The sequence below is a fragment of the Herpailurus yagouaroundi genome, unplaced genomic scaffold (assembly GCF_014898765.1).
Source record: "Herpailurus yagouaroundi ecotype Mexico unplaced genomic scaffold, PumYag 181, whole genome shotgun sequence".
Classification (NCBI taxonomy): domain Eukaryota; kingdom Metazoa; phylum Chordata; class Mammalia; order Carnivora; family Felidae; genus Herpailurus; species Herpailurus yagouaroundi.
In genome coordinates this window covers 22,497,371-22,521,330 of record NW_024412412.1, presented here as the reverse complement: position 1 = coordinate 22,521,330, position 23,960 = coordinate 22,497,371, and the positions used below count along the sequence as shown (strand labels likewise).

The following is a 23,960-nucleotide window of genomic DNA, read 5'->3' as shown; positions in this document are numbered from 1 at the left end:
CATTGCCACCTCACCCCCCACACGGCTAAAGGGCAGCCTCCTCTGTGCTCCAAACCTATTTTCTGCTCTTCTCCCCATATTCCCTAAGACGGTGTTCTTCTCACAGTCCTAGAGGAGTCACTCGTCTGGGCCTCCATCACTTTCTGTTCCCACTGCTGCCCTCTTGATACACGTGGGCCTTTTTCAGACTATCCCCTAAGCTTATCTCCCAATGTATAGTCATTATCTTCCATAAGCAGTCACTTATTCTAGAGTAATACAGAATTAATTTAAGATATGCACAGATTATGTTGCTTTATCAAAATCCATGAATGGATAATAACAAGAAAGAGGGAAAAAGCTAATACATATTCCTTTACATGATCTAGATAAGCAAAAAGGAAAAAAAAATATGAAATTTTTCATAATCAACACCTAGGTTATCGATGTCAATTCTTTGGCTTGTTTATCTTTTGAACCTAAGAAGGGATTATACCATATATATTTTACAAGCTACTTTATCCCTCTCATATATCTCGTGAATAGATTTTAGTGCCATTAAGTATTCTACAATATGATTTTACTAACGACATAATAACTCCATTGTATCCATCACCTTAAATTCTTTCAAGTTTGATTCCGTCTGTGTTCTCTATTTCTTCTTATAACACACACAGCCTTCATCATACCCTATGACGTAGTAGTAGACGAGTCAGCACCTATTGCCTGTGACCACATCTGGCCGCCTGGCCATTTTTGTGTGCCACGTCAACTAGGAAGTGTGTTTACAGTTCTAAGTTAAGGGGGGGGGGGGATATCTTGTGATGTGTGAAAATTATTTAAAATTCAAATTTCAGTATCCGTCAAGAGTTTTATCAGTACACAGCCAGATTCATTTGTTTCTATATCGTCTATGGGCTGTATTTGCACTACAACAGCTTAGTTGAGTGGTTTCAACAGAGACTTCTAGCCCACAGTGTGTATTCACTTTCTGGGCCTTTTGCAAAAAGTGTACGGACTCCTCATTTAGACATACTGAATACAACACAATGTTATTGTCATTCTTTGGCACATTTCTGCACTCAGCCCCTTTAGCCTAAGCCACTATCGCTTCATTTAACTTATTCTCAAAGTCAGAGTTTTGCCTTATATGCTTGTTTTTCAATTCCTCTAACACTTTGACTTGCCATCCTATCAAGTATATCACTGTGCTATACTTAATTTTGTCTGGGTCTTACTTTCCCCTGGAAGAGAAATATAATGGCCATGACCTTTAGTCATTACATGTGTTACGACCACCCTTCTATACATGATATTCTCGTATGCGATAGGTGGTCAATAAGTCTTTGCAGAATACTGATTGAGATGGACAATGTTTGGCCCAAATTTGAGAAAATAACCACCATTTTAAACAGTGTTGCTCTAGAAAAACTTATTTTGAATTGCAGATAATCACCTTGCTACCAACTTTTAGAACCTTGGTTCCCAGCAAGTCAAGGACTACATTTTTATGTAAATAAAATGTGTGCTAGTGTGAGGGAGTAATTAGGAAAGAGCCGGACCTGGAAGGTGTTTTGAGATTTCCATCCCACCCCTTCTTTGTATACACAGTCTCCTCTGCATCAGTGATGTGCTCTAAACAATAATCAAGTTACACAGACTAGAAGGGAATAGTTGCGCCCCTTTAAGCTAGAAAGAGGGAGAGTTTCTGGGACCTAACTGTGCTGGTTCTACCCGGCTCTCTAATCCTGCTGTGTAGAACTCACCAGCCTGGCCTCCAACTTCTACTACTACTTGAGTTCGTTGACCATACATACAGTCACTTCAAAGCCGGTCACAGTAGTCCGTGTCTGTCACACACGTGCCGACTACCATGAACTGTGAGGAAAACCATTCATGACAGGGTGGAGGAGAGTCTAGACAGAAGTTGCTGGTGGCACCCAAGGCAGCTGCCCCCTCTCTGAGGAAAGCAGCCACAGCCCTGGAAAATACATTTCAAATAAGAGGAGGCTACTCTGGTTTGCTATTCAACAGTTTTCGTATTACACAAGTATTTAATACCTTTTTACAGTAAGCATTATTGGAAAGATAATATCCAAGCATTATTAGAAACATAAATATATGAGAACTGTTATGCCCTAAAATTACTAGACAGGTAAATGAAAAGAAAAAAAAAAATCTTGTCAGAACTTGATGTGTAAGACTGAGGGACAAGTCCCGAGTGGTGAAATCCATATGAAACATTCATACTGGAATATACGTTGGCTATTTAATATTAATATTCATGTTAATATTGAATGATTACCTAGAGAATAACAGTGTACCCTTCTCTAAGAAGCATTTTAAGCAAACAGTTTTGACAGGCTTCAAGCTGTCCAATGTCTTCGAACACTTGTAAACTTACAACGCTTCTTATGAGAAGGATTTTAACCATAAAAGAACAGGAAGTACTCTGTTAAATTTACCCTTCATTGTAGAACGATAGTATCAGTTCAAGATAAAATATATATTTGTCATTGCACAAAAGAATAAAAACAAAGGATTGTTTTAACAGCCTTTTAGAAGAAATAAGTATTTTAGTTTGGGAAAAATCCCTAGCATGAACCAATAATGTGGTAACTAAGGATTCTTAGTTTATTTTAATATTAAGAAGATACAGAGATCCTTTTATTTTGTAAATTTAACATCTAAAAATGATAGACTCTTTTTTGCTTTTCCAGCTCCCAAAAGTTAGGAAGTATAAGATGATCACAGGGGTCACACTGCTGGTTTTGCCCTTCGGGTAAAGTATTTTTAGCGGTGATAAAAGGTGATCTTTAGTGCACCACACCTTGAAATGTTCAGACCATGTTTAGAAAACAAAAACCAACACCCTACAAATCCTCAGTTTTGTTGAAGTTATAATTTTTTCAACTTTACATTTTAAATTGTTTATGATCAAGTTTTCTTTTTATCATTAACCCTCCTTCTTCAGTCAGCTTTCATCTTTGGGGGAAGCTTAAAATGCATGACGGAAAATGCCACAGTTCCTCTCCAAAGGCCACATCCGCGTGCATTGCCGTCAGTGTTAAGGACCGTGTGGCCTGAACGGCAGCCGCTGCTGAATGCGCCGGGGACGTTTCCTGCGGACATTCTTGTTCTCAGAGGGGGTTAGCCTCGCGGTACCTCAGCCAGAACTTGCTAGTCTGAAAGCAGAAGCAAGGTCTTGTTGCATCTAGGTATCAGCACATGATTTCCACCCTTTACTAATTCCTCAGAGACAGATATACAGAGTGATTGTTTTAGTTTGCATAGCATGTTTACTTTATAATTTACATGATATAACATTTTAAGTTTTTACTGCAGATTTTATGTAAGGTTTTATTTTTTTTAATAGTGTTTACTTTGAGCACATCGTGTCACTAGGTTTGTAAAGTACAAGCTCTAGAAAGAACTCTGGAGATCATCCAAACAAACGTCCTTCTCACTAATGAGGAAACCGAGGTTCAGAAAGACCGAGAAATATATGACGAGGATATTATAAACATCCAAATATTAAACTTACTAAGCTTAGTTTTCCAGCTACATGGCTTTTCAGCTATAGCAACCATTAACTTCATTTTCGTTTTAATGTTTAGTTAAAACGTGGTTTGTCTCTGGTTGTCCTCCAAAGTTGTGTTGTCAAGACAGAAAAACCACCACGTGTTAGAAAAAGGTACAAATCTCACACAAAGTCAGTCAATGTTGTTTAAACTGACTTACCATTCTACAAGTTCTATTTCTGTTCATAGATTAAAACCTTGCTTAGGGAAGTTAAAAACAGCCATCTTCTGCTTTCATTTCTGTATGGACAAGCATCCATTTGTGTTTCCTCAGAATCTGAGGACACCATTTACACGTACGTTCTGTTTGGTTCAATATAATTCAGTTATATACTTCATTTAAAAGAGATCAAGTGTTCAGTTATTTTGTGTAAGTGAATGAATTGCGGATTCAAGAGAAAAAAGAATTTTGTTTCAATCCGTCCACAGTTTTCATTCTAACTTTTACTTCCGTTGCCAGTTTAAATGCTGATTTAACTATGCTCTAACCAGCAATGAGAACAGTTCATAGAAATAGGGTATTTTACCCAAACTTAAACACCACGAGTTCAAGTTCTTATCAGCATCTCTCCCTGCCTCTTCTCCCCACAAGCGGGACCCCATTTCAGGAACTAGTTCAGAGAAAATGCCCCGATAAGAAAGGAAAATGAGGTGAATTAATTATAATTATGACATTTTATATTACATTTACATGTAGTAATTTGGAATGAATAAAAAGCATATTGTGTTTCCTTATTTTCAGCATATAATTTTCTTTCTTTTTCAGCTTTTTAATTAAATGAAGCCAAGTGGGATTTGCATAAAGTGAATGTTTACCATGAAGATAAAGTGTTCCTGAGATATATTTTGAATTCTTGAGTTCATTTCCACATTGTGATAATCTAGCTTATTCTTGTGTAATTTTTTTAAAATGTGAGTTTTCCTGGTAAATTTAAGTTCCGGAAGTAGATGGTTCAATTTCATATTAACGCTGGAAAGAACAAAGGAGACATTGAAATGTTTTCGAGCATATTATAGTCAGCGTATGCCTTAGGACTGAAATAAATGACAATGTAATTATCAATTCATGTGTTAGAACTGTTCACTCATTAGTAAGGAAAACCACAATGTTAGTAAGAGGAAACTATGAAATATATGTTAAAGAATCCTTAAGGTTGTACAGAGATAAGGTGTATGCATGAAAATGTCACAGTGAAACTCTACTCTCTGTCACTTCAGTATAAAGGATACGTGTATGATTACAAATAATGTTTTGTTCTTATTAATCATAATTAGATAAAGAGGGAGCTGGATGAATAGTGCCTATAACTGGAAGCCTAACCTGGGAAGTGGAGGTTTTTTCCTAAGATACAAATTTTAAAGCAAACAGGACCAAATCAACAAGCTTGAAGGCATCAGATGAGGGAAGCCTCCCGCCCAAACTAGACATTAATTCCTCTCTGACTTTAGAGCTATCAGACGTCAGAGCAGTCCTTCTCTCATTTCACTTCCGGGACGAGTTCTCAGAGCTGACTGGTTGCTGAAATGCTACCGTTTTAAAATTTACATGTTAAGTTGAAACCCTCTTTAGTTTTAAACACATCCTCAGCTAGAGCACTGTGATAGACTCACTGAGAATTCTTTCTGTAGGGGTGGGGCGCAACGGGCTTCCCTAGCCTTCTCTGCTTTTCCCAAGGCATGGAAACTTCCCAGCAGTGTGGATGAGCCTGGAATCAGAGAAGTCTGGTTATGTACCTGCTGGGCCCCAGAGTTTGGGGGAATGAGTCATACTTTTTCTCTGTCTTCCCTCTTTGGAAAGTGTAAAATGAAACCAAAATTAGACTATAAAAAAAGGAAAAATCCAGGAATCCAGACTTAGAACGACAAAACTAACCCAGTGTGGCCATTTTCCCTATGTTCCATGGTAAAAGTTTGCAATTACAACTTGGTTCCCTGAATCCAGGTAGCTAGAGAGCAGTCATCCTGTACATGGGTGACTCAGTGAAGCTTTCTATTATGTTCGTATGTCCTCTTTTAATTTATAAAGCGCTTTGGTAGATTTTTTTTTTTTCTTCACAACAACCCTGTAAAGTAGACAGGAATATAAATTTTGTCTGACTTACAAAAGCATAGAAGCTGAAAGCTGCAAAGAATAGAAAAACAGAGCCTGTAACCGGGCTTTCAAACTTTCAAACCTGAATTTTTATTTTCTGTGGTGCTAAACAGTTGAGAAACACAATCAGCTCAATCAACTTTCTTCTTTTTTTTTTTTTTTTTTTTTTTTTTTTAAGATTTTGTCATCTAATTTTCATTAAGATCCAAATAATAGACCATGGAGAACTTTGTTGGTTAGGAGTTTCAGGCACACAGTTTCAAACAGGGACCAGGTGTACATCCACTGAATTTACTTATTTTGTACCTTTATGAAATTAATAAAGAATGGGAAATATCAAAGCCTATAGGGGCATATGAAGCTAAATTCCAGGGCAGTATGTGTGCTAGCAGGAAGCTGTCTTGTCAAAACATGATATGCAGTGAAAATTGCATAGTAATTCAGAACTATATTCACCTTACTACATATTCCCAAATCTGTTACTAAAAAGCACATTAGGTCCCCTAGTTCCTGTTCAAAGATTGATAGGTTTAGTACTGAAATGTCACTTATGGAAAAGCATTAAATGATCATGATCATTTATTTAATGCCTATCCCTACGTAGCACTTGACATGTACATGTAACTCCATTGAGTATTTTTACAGTTTCTAAGATTCTTTGAGAAAAGTTTGAGACCAGATTTTACATGTAAACATATCTTTATTATAATTACGTTGGTCTGTCCCCTTAAGGCTGAGAGTTCTTATTAAACAACATACATCTGGTCTCTATAAAGCTTAACATAGTGTTCAGTCGTGACCAAAGTCAGACAATGGCCCAGGTAAGGAGAACTTCCCTATCCCAGATTAGTAAAAGTTTTCTAGCCTATATTATGTAATTTCCTCTCAACATTAATTTTATGTCAACTATAAAGAATTTTTTTTTTTTAGCATTTTATAGCTTACAAAGTTGTTGCTTTTCTAGACTGTTGTTGCATTAGCGAAGTGATTCTAGAAGGAAATAAACTGCCTCAAGACAAGTTGTTACTGGAAAGTGCTACAGGCAAACACTACAAAGAGTGGTTCAAATGGAGTTTGCTTTCAGAAGTTTGCATGTGGAAAACCACACATGTGATATACGCTACCTTTACCTTTGCCAAACAATTCACATTGAAAAATTAATTTGTATCTACTATGCTATATCCTCCAGCGTCACTTTTCAACCCTATTTGCTGTTTTGAAGACTCCCTTAAAAACTGGTATGTTTCACCGTCTCCAGTTAGAATAAAAAGAATGGCTTTCCTACTTAGAATAAAAAAATCTTAACATAAAGTTCCATCTAAAGGAGTTTAATTTCTAACATCTGATGAATAAAATGTTGCATTTTGCTCAGCTGACTGTTCCTTTCATCAGATATTTCACATGAGTAAGCCTAGGAGTGTTGTGTGTATACTGTAATTTTCTTTTGCGTATACAGTAATATCCCTTGTCAATTAGCAATCCAACAAGCATGGTGATTTAGGGAGATTAGATCTTGTAACCATAGAGCTTGACAAGTACTCCCTTTCTTGCAATTAGGAGAACCTCCCTAAAGGTATGTGAACAGAGTAGTTATTTCTAAACAAGGCATATTATTTTGAGATGAAACACAGTAAACACTGCATTTTAACAGTACTGGTAACAAAGGCAAACACATTAACTAGAGCATCGAGGAACAGAACAGTTGAGTGGACTTTAGGAGACAGTGTTCCTCAGAGCTCATTAACCATTCGGTTTAAAATATTAAAACAAGAGGTTTTTCATATTCTAGCAAGAAGCTGTACTGGGTCAAACCAATAATTTATCTAATAGAATTTTTCTAAGAGTGGGAAAAGGGGGACCATAGTAGTCACACTAAAATGGTACAAGTATGTTCATGTTAGCCTCTAAATTCCTTTATTTAATTCATGACCGTATGTCATTTATGAATCTTTCCATACTCCTTTTGTTATCTACTTATGTCTGAAATATATATATGCTGTGTTTTTATCATATAACAGTCTTACGTATATACAAAGTTTTAATAAAGTATCACACATTCGGACTATAATAGGAAAATCAGGTCACTTGTTGGTACGTGTAATTCCATTAAAAATGATGCATACGTATAGGCGATGAAAAACTCTAAGGACTCATGCACTCCACAGAAACACTAGGAAAACTGGCAGTGTCCCTCAATATTGCTTGAAGTCTGAAAGATAGTGAAAAGTTGACAGCAACCCTATGAATGCTTAAACAAAATATGACTGAAACTCAGATGGATAGTTTAATGGCATTTTAATCTTAGTCTCCCCAGTCAGCAGTGGTCTTAAAAAATGGCAGCCCTTGTACCTGACTGTAGAGGAGGCAGAATGCTCTTGTTCCTAAGGAATAGTGTTTTGACCTGAGGATTACTGGGAGAATTCAGGCAAGGGGTTTGTCTTTGTTTGACCTAACTCAAATTCCTCAGGGTAGAAAAGTGGCTACTAGGGTGTTTCTCTGAAATAATGAAATGAATTTTTGCCTCAGGCAGGAGCATGGTAACAGTTGTGACAGACATAGACACAGGGCTGAATGCCTGAATGAAAGGAAGAGCTGGAGAGTGAATTACTTTGGGGAATAAAGGCTTTGAGAAGCTGCCACGTGCCAAAGGCCAGATCAGGATGCATCCTCAGAAAAGATCTGAGAAGACGCTAAGCTTTTGCCTCTTGCTGATGTTTACACCCAGCCCAAGCAAGACATGAAGGCTAGAGCACAGTTGTAAACTCCCTGGATAAGTGCTCAAGGTGCCCCAACAGAGTCAGTCTGCAAAAGCCCAGGGGACTAGTTTCTTGTTTCTTTTTCTCTCTTGTCTGCAGGCACTTAAGGACACCTCTGTCAAACCACTAGCTGACCACTAAACCAATGAAACACAAACTTCGCAGACCACAAATGACAACATAATTTTACAAAAACAGTTTTGAAAATTCACTAAATAGCTACAAAACTCACAGCAAGCCACAAAACCTAGTTGTGGAGAGGGAGCAGAATCCAATTTCTAGAGTTGCTTCATTATAGTATGTAGAATGACCAGTGTAGAAAACATACAAAGTATAAATTATACCCATACACAGGAAAGAAGTTAACAGACACTGTCCTTAAAGCAGCAATTCAACTTCCTAAAGACTTTACCTAAAGTCGGTAATGTACTCAAAGAGCTAAAGGAAACCAGATGAACAAGGTATCACCAAGTAGAGAATATAAATGAAGAAATAAAAATTATAAATGGAGTCAAATACAAATTCTACAAGTGGAAAAACCGTAAGTGAATTGAAGAAGTCCCTAGAGCAACTCAACAGGACACACAAATCAGACACAGGGCATGAGATGTAATTTGGCAATAACCTCATAAAAACAAATGGATAGAACTGTACATGAGCAGTTCTTACACACTATCAAATGTAAGCTGCTATTAATTCCAACTAGATTGTTATAAATTTAATATAAACCACAAAGTAGTAAAGGAAGAATTGAGTATATATATAACACATGTCGAAAACAAGTTGGAGAATGACAGAATTCCTTATGAGTAATTAAATATAAATGCATTTAGCATTCCACCTAAAGGAAAGATTTGTCAAAAGGATTTTTAAAGTATGATATAACTATATAAAATTACATACCAAAGGAAATCTCAAATCAATACCCTTACTTTACACCTTAAGGAACTAGAAGAAGAAAAGCAATCTAAACCCAAAGGTAGCAGAACGAAGGCAATGATAAAGATTAGAGGAGACCTAAACAAGCTAGAGATACAATAGAGAAACAATAGAAAAAGTCAATCAAGAGACACCTGGGTGGTTCAGTCAGTTAAGCAACCGACTTCAGCTCAGATTATGATCTTGTGGTTCGTGGGTTCAAGCCCTGCATCGGGCTGTGTGCTGACAGCTCAGAGCCTGGAGCCTGCTTCGGATTCTGTGTCACCCTCTCTCCACTCCTCCCCTACTCACACTCCCTCTCACTCTCTCAAAAAAATATATAAACATTAAAAAAATTTTTTTAAGAAAAAAAAGTCAATTAAACCACAACTTGGTTTCTTGAACAAAATTGACAAACCTTTAGCTAGACTAAGAAAAACAAAAATAGTTTTCAAGCTTCTAAAATTAGAAAGTAAGAACATTAACACCCATCCTACAGAAGTAAAAAGAAGGATCAAAAAGTTCTGTAGAAAAATCTTGGAAAAATGGTATTCTAGGAAGATTCTGAGCTCACCTCTTCTTACAGACAAATTAAGGCTTCACCTACATATAATGCAATTCACTCAGAGTGACAGTGAACATGACAAAAAACACGCACAAAACAGAGACACAGTGGGAACCCACAAGCAGGAGGGATAGTATAGGTATGGAGGTCCTCCATGAGGAACAAAGGGATTAAGTCCCATATGGGGCACTCCTAGCCCTGGGGACCTGCACTGGGAAGCTGAGCCCCCATAACAGCAGAGCTTAACTCTGGGACCTCTGCAAATCAGTGGGGCTTAACCACCTAAATGCTGTCAGGACTGGCATTCTCTTGAAAGCAGCTACCAACCCAACACACCTGGCAGGCAGCCCCAGTGAGGATCAGGAAGATGCCTACTGAGCCCTACAGCAGCCTTCCACCTAAGGCCACTACCTTCAAGACCAGGAAATGCAGTTGACCTCCAAAAAGCATAGAAACAGAGAGAGACAGACAAAATGAGAAGACAGAAGAATATGTCCAAACTAACAAGACAAAAACCTCAGAAATGCCTAAATGAAACAAATAATCTAATTAAGAGTTCCAAGTAATGGTCATAAAGATACTCACTAGACTTGAGAATGGATGACCTCAGTGAGAACTTCAGGAAAGAAAACATAAAAGCCAACCAGAGCTAAAGAATACAATAATGAAAATAGATACACTAGAGGGAATCAACAGCAGATTTGAGGATATAGAAAAACAGATCAGTGATCTGGAACACAGGGTAATGGAAAGAACCCAACCTGAATAGCAAGAATAAAGTATTAAAAATGAGGATATTTTGAGGGATCTTTGCAACAACATCAAGTGTACTAATATTTGCATTATGGGACCCCATAATGCAAAGGAGGAGAGAGAGAGAAAGGGGCAAAAAACTTACTTGAAGAAATAATACCTGAAAATTTCTGTAACTTGGGGAAGGGATCAGACATCCAGGTCCATGAAAAACAGAGAGCTTCAAACAATATGAACACTTTGTATGCAGGTCCATACAGACAATGATAAAGTCAAAAACTAATAAAGAGTATCTTAAAAGCAAAAAGAGAAAAGCAACTAGGTACATACAATGGAAACTCTACAAGGCTATCAAGAGATTTTTCAGCAGAAACTTTGCAGTCCAGAAAAGAGTGGTATGATATATTCAAAGCCCTGAAAATAAAAAGCATACAACCAAGAATAGTCTACCCAGCAAGGTTATCATTCAGATTTGGAGGGGAGAAAGAATTTCCAAGAAAAAAGTTAAAGGGGTTCATCACCACTACACTGGCCTTATAAGAAATGTTAAAGGACTTCTTTAAGTGGAAAAGAAAAGGTCATAACTAGGGGAAAATTATGAGATAGGAAAATTTCACTGATAAACATACTGTAAAGGTCATATATCAAATACTTACAAAGCTAGTATAAAGGTTAAAAGATAGAAGTATTAAAATCAATTTTATCTACAAATATTAAGAGATACACAAAATAGATGTAAAATACAATGTCTTATTTTAAAAAAATGGCAGGGTGCAAAGAGTAAACATACAGTCTTTTAGAAGATATTCAAAGCCAACGGACCCAATTTAATATAGACCCCTATATACATAGGAAATTATTTATGAACCTTACATTAACCACAAACCAAAAACCTGTAAGAGACACACAAAAAATGAAAGAATCAAGCATATCATTAAAGAAAGCCATCAAATCACAAGAGAGCTGAAGAAAGAACAGTTGACAACAAAAACAGAAAACAATTATCAAAATGGCAGTAGGTACATAGCTATCAATAATTACTTGGAAGCATTAAGTCCATTTACATTTAATCAGAAGACATGGGGCATGAAAGGATTAAAAAAAAAAAAAACACCTATATGCTGCTTAAAAAAAACTTACTTTAGTACTAAAGAAACAGAGAAAGTGCAGGGATGGAAAAAAATAGTCCATACAAATGGAAACAAAACATAAAAAATAAAAACTGAGATAGCAGTACAAATCTATCGGACAAATAGACTTTAAAACACAGACTGTAACAAGAGACAAACAGGGGCATTACATAATGCTAAAGGGACCAATTCAATAAGAGGATATAACAACTGTAAATATCTATGCACCCACTGTAGGATCATCTAAATCTATAAAGCAACCATTAACAGACATAAAGAGAGAAATTCACACTAATACACTTACAAGTAGAGAACTTTAGCTACCCATTTGGACCAATGGATAGATCATCCAGACAGAAAAGTCAGTAAGGAAACTGGTGTTCATTGACACATTAGACCAGGTGGACTTAATAGATGTGTACAGAACTTTGATTCAAATAACGGAATACACATTCTTTTCAAGTGCACATGAAGCTTTCTTCAGGATAGACACGTGTTAGGCCACAAAATAAGTTTCAATATTTTCAAGAGATTGAAATCATATTAAGTATCTATTCTGACCACAACACTGTGAAAGTAGAATTTCAAGAAAGATACTGGGGTAAAAACAAAAACAATAGCAACAACAATAACAACAAACCCATGTGAGACTAAACGTTCTACTGAACAACCAGTGGGTCAAAGAAAGGAAAAAGAGAATTAAAATTAACTGAATACAAACGAAAATGGAAACAATTGTTCAAAATCTTTGGGATGCAGCAAAAGCAATTTTCAGAGAATTTATAATGATACAGGCATACCTCAAGAAACAAGAAAAATCTGAATGAACAATCTATTGTAGCCCCTTAAGGAATAAAAAAAAGAACAGCCCAACGTTAGTAGAAGGAAGAAAAAATTAGAGTGGAAATAAATGAAATAGAGACTGCAAAAGAAGAGAAAACATAATCAATGAAACTAAAAGCTAGTTACTTAAAAAGATAAAATTAACAAACCTTTAGCCAGAATCATTAAGAAAAAAAAGGAGAGGGCTCAAAATCAGAAATGAAAGAGAAGTTATAACCTACACTACAGAAATATAAAGGATTATAAGCAACTCCTATGAAAAACTATGTGCGAACATATTGGAAAAACTAGAAGAAATGAGTCAATTCCTAGAAACGTATAATCTTTCAGCAATGAATCAAGAAGAAATAGAAAATCTTAACAGACTGATTACTAATGAAAATGAATCAATAATCAAAAAACTCTCCGTAAATAAAAGTTTAAGATCATATGGTCTCACAGGTAAATTCTATAAAACATTTAAAGAAGAGTTAATACCTATCCTTGTCAAACTATTACAGAAAAAAAAAAATAGAAGAATTGCTTTCACCTTCATTTTATGAGGCCAGCATTGCCTCCATACCAAAGCCAGACAAGGACACTACCAAACACAAACAAACCAACAAACAAAAACAAGTTATAGGCCAATATCCCTAATGAATATAGGTGCTAAAATTCAATAAAATATTGGTAAACCAAATTTAACAATACATGAAAATTATTGTTCACCATAATCAACAGGATTTAATCTAGGGATGCAAGCGTGGTTCAACCTCCCAAATCAATCAACATGATACATGAAATAAAGGATTCATGAAATACATGAAATAAAGGATTAAAAAAAATCATGTGATTATCTCAACAGATGCAAAAATATCATTTAACAAAATTCAGCATCCATGCATGAAAAAAACTCAACCAAGTAGGTATAGAGGGAACATACCTCAACATAATAAGAGTCATATATGACAATCCACACAGCTAAAAACATTCAGTGATAAAAAGCTGAAAGCTTTTGCTCTGAGATCAGGAAGAAGATAAGGATATGTTCATTAGGGACATATAATCTTTCAAGACTAAATCAGGAATAAATAGAAAATGTGAACATATTTTCATTATCTAGGTAAGTCCACTCTCACCACTTTATCCAACATAGAATTGAAAGTCTTAGCCATAGCAATTAGAAAAAAACTCACTGAAATTAGTAAGGAAGAGGCAAGAGTGTCACTATTTGCAGATGACAGGATACTATTCATAAAAAAACAAACAAACAAAAAAAAAACACCTTAAAGTCTCCACCAAAAACTATAGAACTAAGAAATCAATTTGGTAAAATTGCAGGACAGAATTTTTTTCTTTTAATTTTTTTTTCAACGTTTATTTATTTTTTGGGGGGACAGAGAGAGACAGAGCATGAACGAGGGAGGGGCAGAGAGAGAGAGAGACACAGAATCGGAAACAGGTTCCAGGCTCTGAGCCATCAGCCCAGAGCCTGACGCGGGGCTCGAACTCACGGACCGCAAGATTGTGACCTGGCTGAAGTCGGACGCTTAACCGACTGCGCCACCCAGGCGCCCCATGGACAGAATATTAATACACAGAAATCTGTTGCATTTCTATACGCTAATAATGAACTAAGAGAAAGAAATTTAAAAAACAACCCCATTTACAATTGTATGAAATTAAGACATGAATTAAATGCCTAGAGATAAATTTAACTCAAGATGTGAAAGACTTACACTCCAACAACTATGAGACAATGATGAAAATATTTAAAGACCACACACACACACACACGGAAAAATAGACCATGCTCATGGATTGGAACAATACTGTTAAAACAACTATAATACCCAAAGCAATATACAGATTCAATGTAATCCCTATCAAAATACCAGTAGCATTTTTCAAGAGAATGCAAATACATAATTGTAAAATTTATATGGAATCACAAAAGACCTGAAATAGCCAAAGCATTGTTGAGGGGGAAAAAATAAAAACAAAACAAGCCAAAGGTATCACAATCTCGCACTTCATACTACAAAGCTATAGATCAACAGAGTCTGTTACTGGCCTAGTAAACACATAGATTAATGGAACAAAATATAGCACTCAAAAGTAAACTCACACTTAAATGGACAATTAATCTTCAACAAAGGAGGAAAGAACTTACAGTGGAGAAAAGACCATCTCTTCAATAAATGATGTTGGAAAAACTGGACAGCTACATGCAAAAGAACGAAACTGGACCCTTTTCCTATACTGAAAAATAGAACTCAAAATGGATTAAGGACCTAAATATGAGACCTGAAACCATAAAACTTCTAGAAGAACACATAAGCAGCAAACTCCTAATCATCATCAGCCTCAGCAGTATTTTTCTGGATCTGTCTCCCCAGACAAGGAAAACAAAAAACAACAAATAATAATTGAGACTACATCTAACTAAAAAGCCTTTGAACAGTGAAGGAAACCAGCACAACAAAAAGGCAACTCAGTGAATGGGAACAGATATTTGTAAGTGATGTATCTACTAAGAAGTTAACATTCTTTTTTTTTTTAATTTTTTAAAATGTTTATTTTTGAGAGAGAGAAAGAGACAGAGTGCAAGGGGGGAGGGGCAGAGAGAGAGGGAGACACAGAATCCGAAGCAGGCTCCAGGCTCTGAGCTGTCAGCTTAGGCCAATGTAGGGCTCGAACTCACAAACCGTGAGATCATGACCTGAGCCAAAGTTGGACATTCAACCGACTGAGCCACCCAGGAGCCCTGGCGTTAATATTCTAAATATGTAAAGAACTTACTCAACTCAACACCAAAAGAAAAAAATGATTAAAAATGGACAGAGGACCTGAATAGACATTTTACCAAAGACATACAGTTGATTGACACATAAAAAGATTCTCAATATCAGGGAAATTAAAACCACAATGAGATACTGCCTTACACCTGTCAGAATGGCTATTATCAAAAATCCAGAAAATAACAAGTGTTGGTGAGGATGTAGAGAAAAAGGAACTCTTGTGCACTGTTAGTGGGAATGTAAATTGGTGCAATCACTATGGAAAAACAGTATGGAAATTTCCCCCCAAATTAAAAATAGATATACCATACAGTACAGTAATTTCATTTCTGGGTATTTACCCAAAGAAAATGAAAACACTAATTTGAACAGATTTATGCACACCTCTGTTTATTGCAGCATTGTTTACAATAGCCAAGATATGGAAACAACTCAAATGTCTTTCAATAGATGAATAGATAAAGAGGTGGTATATATACTCAATGCAGCATTTTTATTTAGACTAAAAAAGAATGAAATCGGATCTGGGAAATATGGTGAAGTAAGGGATCATAAGCACACTTTGTCTCATGAATACACCTATGCAACATCCACATTAGCGTAAATAACCCAGAAAATGATGTGAAGACTGGCAGAACAGTACTTTTAGCAGACATAATAGACCTTAAAGCAAAGACTGTAATAAGAAACAAAGGATATTGTATAATCAGAAGGGGAACAATCCAACAACACAGCACAACACTTGTAAATATTTATGCACCCAACATGGAAACACCCAAATACATAAAGCAGCTAATAACAAACGTAAAGGAAGAAATCAATAGTAATAGATAATAATAAGGGGCTTTTAACACCCCACTTAGGTCAATGGATACATCACTCAAACACAAAATTAACAAGGTAAAAGTGGCCTTGAATGACCTATTGGACCAGATGGATCTAAAATATATTCAGAGCACTCTATCCCCAAACTGCAAAATACATATTCAGGTGCACATGAAACATTTTCCAGAATATATTCCATGTTAGGCCACAAAACAAGATTCAACAAATTCAAAAAGATCAAAGTCATACCATCCATCATTTGTGGCCTCAACACTATGAAACTAGCAAATGACCACAAGAAAAAAATCTGGAAAGACCATAACTACATGGAAGTTAAATAACATGCTACTAAACCATGAATGGGTCAACCAGAAAACCAAAGAAGAAATTCAAAACTACATGGAAACAAATGAAAAATAAAACAACAGTCCAAAATCTTTGGGATGCAGCAAAAACTTTCCTAAGGGGGAAGCTTATTCTAATACAGGCCTAACTCAAGAAGCAAGAAGAATCTCAAACAATTTAACTTTACACTTAAAAGAGCTACAAAAAGAAGAACAAACAAAACCCAAAACTGGCAGAAGAAAGAATACAAGATTAGACCAGAGATAAAAAATATAGAAACAAACCAACAAGCAAAAGACAAAGGCAAAAACAAAAAACAGATCAATAAAACCAGGAGCTGATTCTTTGCAGGAAAAAAAAAAAAAAATCAAATTGATAAACCTATAGCCAGACTCAGAGAAAGGATTCAAATAAACAAATCTTTCATTTGAAAGAGGGGAAATAACCAACACCACAGAAATCCAAACAGTTGTAAGAGAATACTATGAAAAATTGTATGCCAACAAATTGGACAACCTAGAAGAAATGGATAAATTCCTAGAAACATATGAACTACCAAAACTGAAGCAGGAAGAAATAGAAAATTTGAACAGACCAATTACTAACAAGGATGTTGAATAAAAAACCAACAAAAAATACCTCCCAACAAAGAAGTCCAGGACCAGTTTCATAGTTAACTTCTAACAAACATTTAAAGGAGAGTTGGTATTTATTCTCAAAGTATTTCAAAAAATACAACAGGAAAGAAAACTTCCAAATTCATTCTGAGGCCTGCATTACCCACATATCAAAACGAGATAAACACACCAAGAAAAGAACTACCGACCATTACCTCTGCTGAACACAGATGCATAAATCTTCAACAAAATACTAGCAAACCAAATCCAACAATACGTTAGAAAAAAGAAAAAATCATTCATCATGATCAGGTAGGATTTCTTCCTGGAATACAGTGGTGGTTCAGTGTTCACAAATCAATGAACATGATACATCACACCTATAATAGGAAGGATAAAAATCATATAATCATTTCAATAGATGCAGAAAAAGCATTTGGCAAATTACAACATCCATGATAAAAACCCTTAGCAAAGTAGGTTTAGAGTGAATATATATCAACATAATAAAGGCCATATATGAAAAAAGGTACAGGTGACATCACACTCAATGTTGAAAACCTGAGAACTTTTCTCCCAAGGTCAGGAACAAGACAAGGATGTCCACGCATACCCACCAAATTGGTAAGGAAGTGAAACTGTCACTATTTGCGTATGACATGATACTCTATATAGAAAACCCTAAAGACTCCACCAAAAAACTACTGGAACTGATAAATGAATTCAGTAAGATTGCAGGATGCAAAATCAATATACAAAACTTGTTGCATTTCTATACACTAATAATGAAGCTGAGGAAATAGAAATTAACCATCCCATTTATAATTTGCAACACAACTGATAAAATATCTAGGAATAAACTAAACCAAGGCGTTAAAAGAACTGTACTCTGAAAATTATAGAACATTGATGGGAGAAGTTGAAGATGACATAAACAAATGGAAAGATATTCCCTGCTCATGGATTAGAAGAACAAATATTGTTAAAATGTCCACACTACCCAAAGCAATCTAAAAATTTAATGCCACCCCTATCAAAATACAACAGTATTTTTCACAGAAGTAGAACAAATAGTCCTAAAATTTGTATGGAAACACCAAAGACCCCAAATAACCAACGCAAACTTGAAAACTAAAAACAAAACTGGAAGCGTTACCATACCAGATTTGAAGACACTACAAAACTATAGTAAAACAGTATAGTAGTGGCATAAAAATAGACATATAGATGAATGGAACAGAATAGAAATCCCAGAAATAAACCAACAATAATATGGTCAATTAATCTAAGACCAAGGAAGCTAGAATATTCAATGGGAAAAAGACAGTCTCTTTAACAAATGGTGTTGAGGAAACTGGACAGCTATATGCAAAAGTATGAAAGTGGACTAGTTCTTTACACCACACACAAAAATAATCTCAGAATCAACTAAGATGTGAGACCTGAAACCGTAAAAATCTAGAAGAAAGCATAGGCAGTAATTACTGACATTGGTCATAGAGACATTCTTCTAGATATGCCTCCTAAGGCAAGGAACACAAGGAACACAAAAGCAAAAATAAACTACTAGAACTACACCAAAGGAAAAAAAAAAAAAGAGGTTTTGCAAAGCAAAGGAAATATTCCACAAAACAAAGAAGCAACCTACTAAATGGGAGAACATATTTGCAAGCGATATATCTGATAAGGGGTTAATATCCAAAGTATATACAGTGCTTATACAACTCAACACCAAAACAAAACAAACCTCACATCCAATTAAAAACTGAGAAACATGAACATTTTTCCAAAGAAGGTGTACAGAGGGCCAACAGACACATGAAGATGCTCAACATCATTCATCATCAGAGCAATGCAAATCAAAACCACAATGAGTTACCACCACACACATGGAAAAATGGCTGAAGTCAACAACATAAGGAAGAAGTGTTGGCAAGGATGGGGAGAAAAAGGAACTGCACTGCATTGTTTGTGGGAATGCAAGCTGGGGCAGCCACTGTGGAAAACAGTATGAAGGTTCTCAAAAAATTAAAAACAGAACTACCATATGATCCAGTGATTCCACTACTGGGTATTTACCCAAAGAACACAAAAACACTAATTTGAAAAGATATATGCACCTCTATGTTTATTGCGGTATTTACAACAGCCAAGATATGGAAACAACCCAAGTGTCTGTTGATAGATGAATGTATAAAAATGATGTGGTGTACATATACAATGGAATATTATTCAGCCACAAAAAGAATGAAATCTTGCCATTTTCAACAACATGGATGGATTTAGAAGGTATAATGCTAAGTGAATTAAGTCAGAGAAAGCAAATACCATATGATTTCACACATATGTGGAATTTAAGAAACAAAACAAATAAAGATAAAAAGAGACAAAAAAACATAGAGAACAAACTGACAGTTGCCAAGGAGAGAGGTGGGTGGAGGGATGGGTGAAATAGACAAAGAGGATCAGTAGTACACTTTTGTAATGAACACTGTGTAATGTATAGAATTTGAAGCACTATACTCTACACCAGAAACTAATATAACACTGTATGTTAATTACACTAGAATTAAAAAAGAACAACTGAATGAAAAAGAAAAACTAATAAGAATACAATATTAACATCTCCAACAATATGGATCAACCTAGAGGATATTATGCTAAGTGAAGTAAGTCAGTCATGGATAAATACCATATGATTTCACTTATATATGGAATCTGAAAAAGACAAATGAATAAATAAATGAATAAATAACTAAAAAAAAAAAAAAAGAAGTTGAACAGAAAGTAATCTGATGGTTGCCAGAGCAGTGGGGGGCTGAGGGTTAGGGAAAATAGATGAAGGGGATTAAGAGATACAAACTTACAGTTATAAAATATGCCATGGGGGTGAAAACTACAGCATATGAAATACAGTCGATGATATAATTTTATATGGTGACTACACTTATTGTGGTCAGCATTTTGTAACATGCAGTTGTCAAATCACTATGTTATATACCTAAAATATATTTTATGTCCACTTCAATTAAAAATAGAAATTCAACCCAAAACAGTATTATAAATAATTCTACAACAACAAATTACATAACCTAGATGACAGAGACAAATGCCAGGAATATAGAACTACCAAAACTGAACCAAGTGCAGAAAGTCAGAACAGACCTGTAACACAAAAAAAGAAATCTGTTTTCAGAAACCTCCCAATAAATAAAAACCCAATAGATGATAACTTCATCAGTAAATTCTACCAAAGTTATAAAGATTGGTCATCAATCTTTCTTAAACTTTTCAAAAAATATATATATATATACACATATATATTACATATATTATCATATATATATTCTATATATGTGTATATATATTCTATATATATATATAATATATATATATATATATATATATAGATGCAAGCACTTCCTAACTAGTTCTATATGACCAGTATTACCCTGAGACCGATAGCAAAGACAATAGAAGCAAAAAGAGTTACAGAGCAGTAACCTTTAGGACTATACATACTTCAGAAAAAAAAAAAAATTCTACCAAACCTAATCTAGTTGAATATGAAAAGTTTTGTACAGCATGACCAAGTATGATTTATTCCAGGAGTGTCAGAGTTATTAAACATTAAAAAAAAAAATCAGGGCCACCTGGGTTGCTCAGTTGGTTAAGCATTCAACTTCAGCTTACGTCATGATCTCGTGGTTCATAGTTTCAAGCCCTGCATTGGGCTCTGTGCTGACAGCTCTGGAGCCTGAAGCCTGTTTCAGATTCTCTGTCTCTCTCCCTCTCTCTGTCCCTACCCTGCCAGTATTCTCTCTCAAAAACAAGTAAATGTTAAATTAATAACAACCAAAGCAACAACAATAAAAAGTAATCAGTATAATACACCCAATTGACAGAATGAAGAGGGAAGAGCTAATCTTATTTGTTCATGAAGAAAAATAGGCAAAATCCAATACCCATTTATATTAAAAAAGATTCAACAAACTGGAAGTTAGAAGATAACCTCCTCAACTTGATATAGGACACTTTCGAGAAATGCCAGCTATGATCATACCCAATGTTGAAAGACATCTTTCCCCCTAAGGAATATGAAAAGATAACATCTTTCCCTACTTCTATACAACATTGTAGATGTTCTAGCCAGAATATTCATCAAGAAAAATAAAAGACAAGAGAATTTGAAATGAAGACATGAAACTGTCACTATTAAAAATCCTAGAGAATTTAAAATAAACTGTTAGGATAAATGAGTTCCCCACAGTTGCAGGATCTATGATCCACATGTGGGGTTTTTATACACTAACAGTGAACAATGTGAAAGGAAATTAATAAAACAATTCCATTTATAATAGGGTAAAAAAGAATAAGATACTTTAGAATAAATTTTACCAAAAAAAACCCCACAAAACTAAACGAAACAAACACCTAAAATATAAAACATTGCTGAAACAAGGTAAGGAAGACCTAAATAAATGGGAAAGCACCCCGTGCTTTTAAAGGGCATTTTTACCATTATTTTTGGTAAAGGGTATTATTACCAGTATTTTTAATATGGTATAATACGCCCCAAAGCAATATCCAGATTCAATGCAATGCCTATTAAAATTTATAGTTCTTTTTGGAAAAATAGCAAGTTGATTGTAAAACTCAGATAGAATTGCAAGAGGTCCTAAACAGCCCAAACAATATTGAAAGAGAGGAGCAAACATGGAAGATTCTCCTGTCCCAATTTTAAAACTTTCTATAATGCCACAGCAATGGAAACATTGGTATTGACAACTACAAGTTTCCAACCATTAGGCAATGGCAGAATGATTAACATATAGATTGTGGGGAATAAGTTTAGGAATTCCCTGAGCTTGCACCAATGGGTCAACAAGGCTTAGGATGAAAGTGTCCAGAATAGGTAAACAGGGTGATAGACCACCAAAGCAGGGTTAAATTGCCCAGAGCTAATTACCAAAAGAAAGGTGCCTTGTTGACCTTGAGGTAGCATGCTCTATTGGTCTTATCCCCTAGGCAAGTTAAGATAAACAGATGGTTCCAGTGCCTGCCTTAGACAGCCATCTGCTCAGTGCCAGGATTTTGTTTTATATTGACCCAAACCCCTAACACCGCGTATCTTTGAAACCCCCTTTTTCTCATACACTTGACTTAATGATCATTGTTTCATTATCTCTTTCTGCACACCTAATCACATTTGTAAGCCTTGTGATCCTAATAAATACGGAGTAAGGACCCTTACTTGTGGCTTGTCTCCTCCCAAACATTAGCCTCTCTCATATTTAATTCTGTGTCTGCTCTCTTGCTGGACAAGAAAGAACTCCAGACCTGAAGTCTGCAACAAACGATTAATGCAAAAGAATTGAGAGCTCAAAAATATACCTGTATTCCTTATTCTTTTAATTTTTGACAAAGGTGCCAGGACTATAAGAGTGGTCTCTTCAGCAAATGATATTGAGACAACTGGATTCCCACATACGGAAGAATAAAAACTCTTACAAGTAAAACTTAAATCTCTTATAAGTAAACATAGGTGTAAATCTTCATGACTTTGGATTTAGCAATGGTTTCTTAGATAAGAAACCAAAAACACAAGTGAACCAAGAAAATAAACTGGACTTCATCAAAATTAAAAATCTTTGTGCAAATAACATTATCCAGAAAATGAAAAGACAATCCACAGAAATGGAGAAAATAGTTGTGAATCAAATCTAATCAAGATCTAATATCTAAAGTGTATAAATAACTTTCATAGATCAACAACAAAAAGACAGTCCCAAGTTAAAAAAAAAAATGTTACAGGTTGAATTGTGTCCTTCCAAAAAAAGGTATGTTGAAATCCTAACACCAGTACCTCAGAATGTCTTAATTGGAAATAGAGTTGTAGATGTAATTAGTTAAAGTGAAGTCATACTGGAATAGGGTAGTCATTCATTCTAATATCACTGGTGTCCTTTTACAAAGGTTGCCACATGAGGACAAAGGGAGAACCCCGTGATGAAGGAGGAGGATTGGAATGATGCATCTCTATGCTGTGAATGTCAAAGATCACTCTCCAATGACCAGAATTTAGGAAGGGACAAGGCAAGATTCCCCTGAAGATTTCAGAGGGAAATGGCCCTGCCTACATCTTGATTTTGGACTTCTAACCCTTGGAACATGAGACCTTGAACTTCTAATTTATGTTACCTAGTTTGTGGTGTTTTATTACATGAGCCCTAGAAAATTGATACAGTGGGCAAAGGACCTGAGTAAACATTAGGGCTAAAATATACGAATGGCCAACACACACAGGAAAAGATGCTTATTGCCTGTAGTTCCTAGGAAAGACCACTCAAAATCACAGTGAAACATTACTTCACATCCACCAGATGGCCATCATTTAAAAAGAAAAAAATACATGTCCTCAAGGATGGGGGAAAATGGGAACCCTAATACATTGCTGATGAGAATGTCAACTAAATAAACTGCTTTGGGAAAAGTTTAATAGTTTCTCAATGAATTAAACACAATTGTCACACAACCCAGCAATTTCACTCCTGGGTATGTAACCCCCTCCCCGCCAAAACTGAAAACAAAAGTTCAAACGAAAATGTGTACATGAATGTATATAGCAGCACTATTTATAACGGTCAACATATGGAACAACTCAAATAGTCATAGAGTGATAAATGGATAAGCAAAATGGGTATATCCATACAATGAAACATTGTCTAGCCATAAAAATGAATTACTGATACATGTTACATGTATGAACCTCGAAA

At 35.4% G+C, this 23,960-nt stretch overlaps 1 protein-coding gene across 5 annotated transcripts in view; it reads left to right on the top strand.

Moving 5' to 3' along the window:
• The window catches only part of TUSC3 (tumor suppressor candidate 3), a 295,584-nt gene extending 271,904 nt beyond the window's left edge, over positions 1–23,680 (top strand). For 3 of the 5 annotated variants that reach the window (XM_040490094.1, XM_040490095.1, XM_040490098.1), the window contains one exon: positions 4,327–7,023. In XM_040490094.1, coding sequence (XP_040346028.1) covers positions 4,327–4,342 — 16 coding nt within the window. In that variant the 3' untranslated portion in view covers positions 4,343–7,023. Of the gene's footprint in view, positions 1–4,326; positions 7,024–23,160 lie in introns of those variants that run through there. The other 2 variants (XM_040490097.1, XM_040490093.1) reach the window with 1 other exon arrangement.
• Positions 23,681–23,960: the final 280 nt, after the last annotated feature.